Below are 757 nucleotides of genomic sequence, written 5' to 3'. Positions count from 1 at the left end.
TTTTTTCAGTGATAATTGACCGTTTAAGCTGGGCTGATTAGATTTTTATTTCCTGAATATTCAACGTGATCACACCATTGATCACATGATTTCACATGGTTTCTTGTCATCCTGTGCATTTGCTGTCTTTGTTTCTCCAGAGAAGAGCATGGAGAATGATGAATTTCCGCCAGCGGATGGGGTGGATCGGCGTCGGACTGTACTTGTTGGCCAGTGTCGCTGCCGTGTATTATATATTTGAGATCAGCCAAACATACAACCGACTTGCACTGGCACAAGTAGAAAAGGCGGCTGGAGTGCAGACAAAATGGTCGGGAGATGCTTCTTCCTCTTCTCCATCTTCAACTTCATGGATCGTGACTCTGAAAACGAGACTTCTCCTCCTGCCCTTCTGGGTGTGGGCCACCATTTTCCTCATTCCCTACCTCCAGGTGTTCCTCTTTCTTTACTCCTGCACAAGGACGGACCCCAAAACTGTAGGATACTGTATTCTGCCCATCTGCCTTGCTGTTCTCTGCAACCGTCACCAAACCTTCGCCAAGGCCTCCAATCAGATCAGCAGACTGCAGCTGATTGACACGTGAAGTGATTGTTAAAGATGATGAGCAGGAGGAGGTGCCATACAGTTTGGTGTCTTAGGGGTTGGGCAATACAAAAGTGCATTCATAAATAAGATTATTATTTTTTAAGACTTGGTCCTGAATTTTTTTTTGGTGTAGGAATTAAAAGGGGAGTGTGTTTAGGATTCATTTCTATG

At 44.6% G+C, this 757-nt stretch overlaps 1 protein-coding gene across 1 annotated transcript; it reads left to right on the top strand.

The window, feature by feature from the left end:
- The first annotated feature begins 158 nt into the window (after positions 1–158).
- On the top strand, positions 159–584 carry tmem251 (transmembrane protein 251). The gene has a single exon (XM_016265877.1). It carries the CDS (start codon positions 159–161, stop codon positions 582–584), a length of 426 nt encoding a protein of 141 aa, XP_016121363.1.
- Positions 585–757: the final 173 nt, after the last annotated feature.

Source organism: Sinocyclocheilus grahami, unplaced genomic scaffold (assembly GCF_001515645.1).
Source record: "Sinocyclocheilus grahami isolate Dianchi unplaced genomic scaffold, SAMN03320097.WGS_v1.1 scaffold25395.1, whole genome shotgun sequence".
Classification (NCBI taxonomy): domain Eukaryota; kingdom Metazoa; phylum Chordata; class Actinopteri; order Cypriniformes; family Cyprinidae; genus Sinocyclocheilus; species Sinocyclocheilus grahami.
Note: the sequence above shows the minus strand (reverse complement) of the source record. Positions and strands in the feature narration are given on the sequence as shown.

Bases quoted from the DNA above. Each gene is read 5' to 3' on its own strand.
- tmem251 (XM_016265877.1), top strand. From the start codon at position 159: ATGAATTTCCGCCAGCGGATGGGGTGGATCGGCGTCGGACTGTACTTG.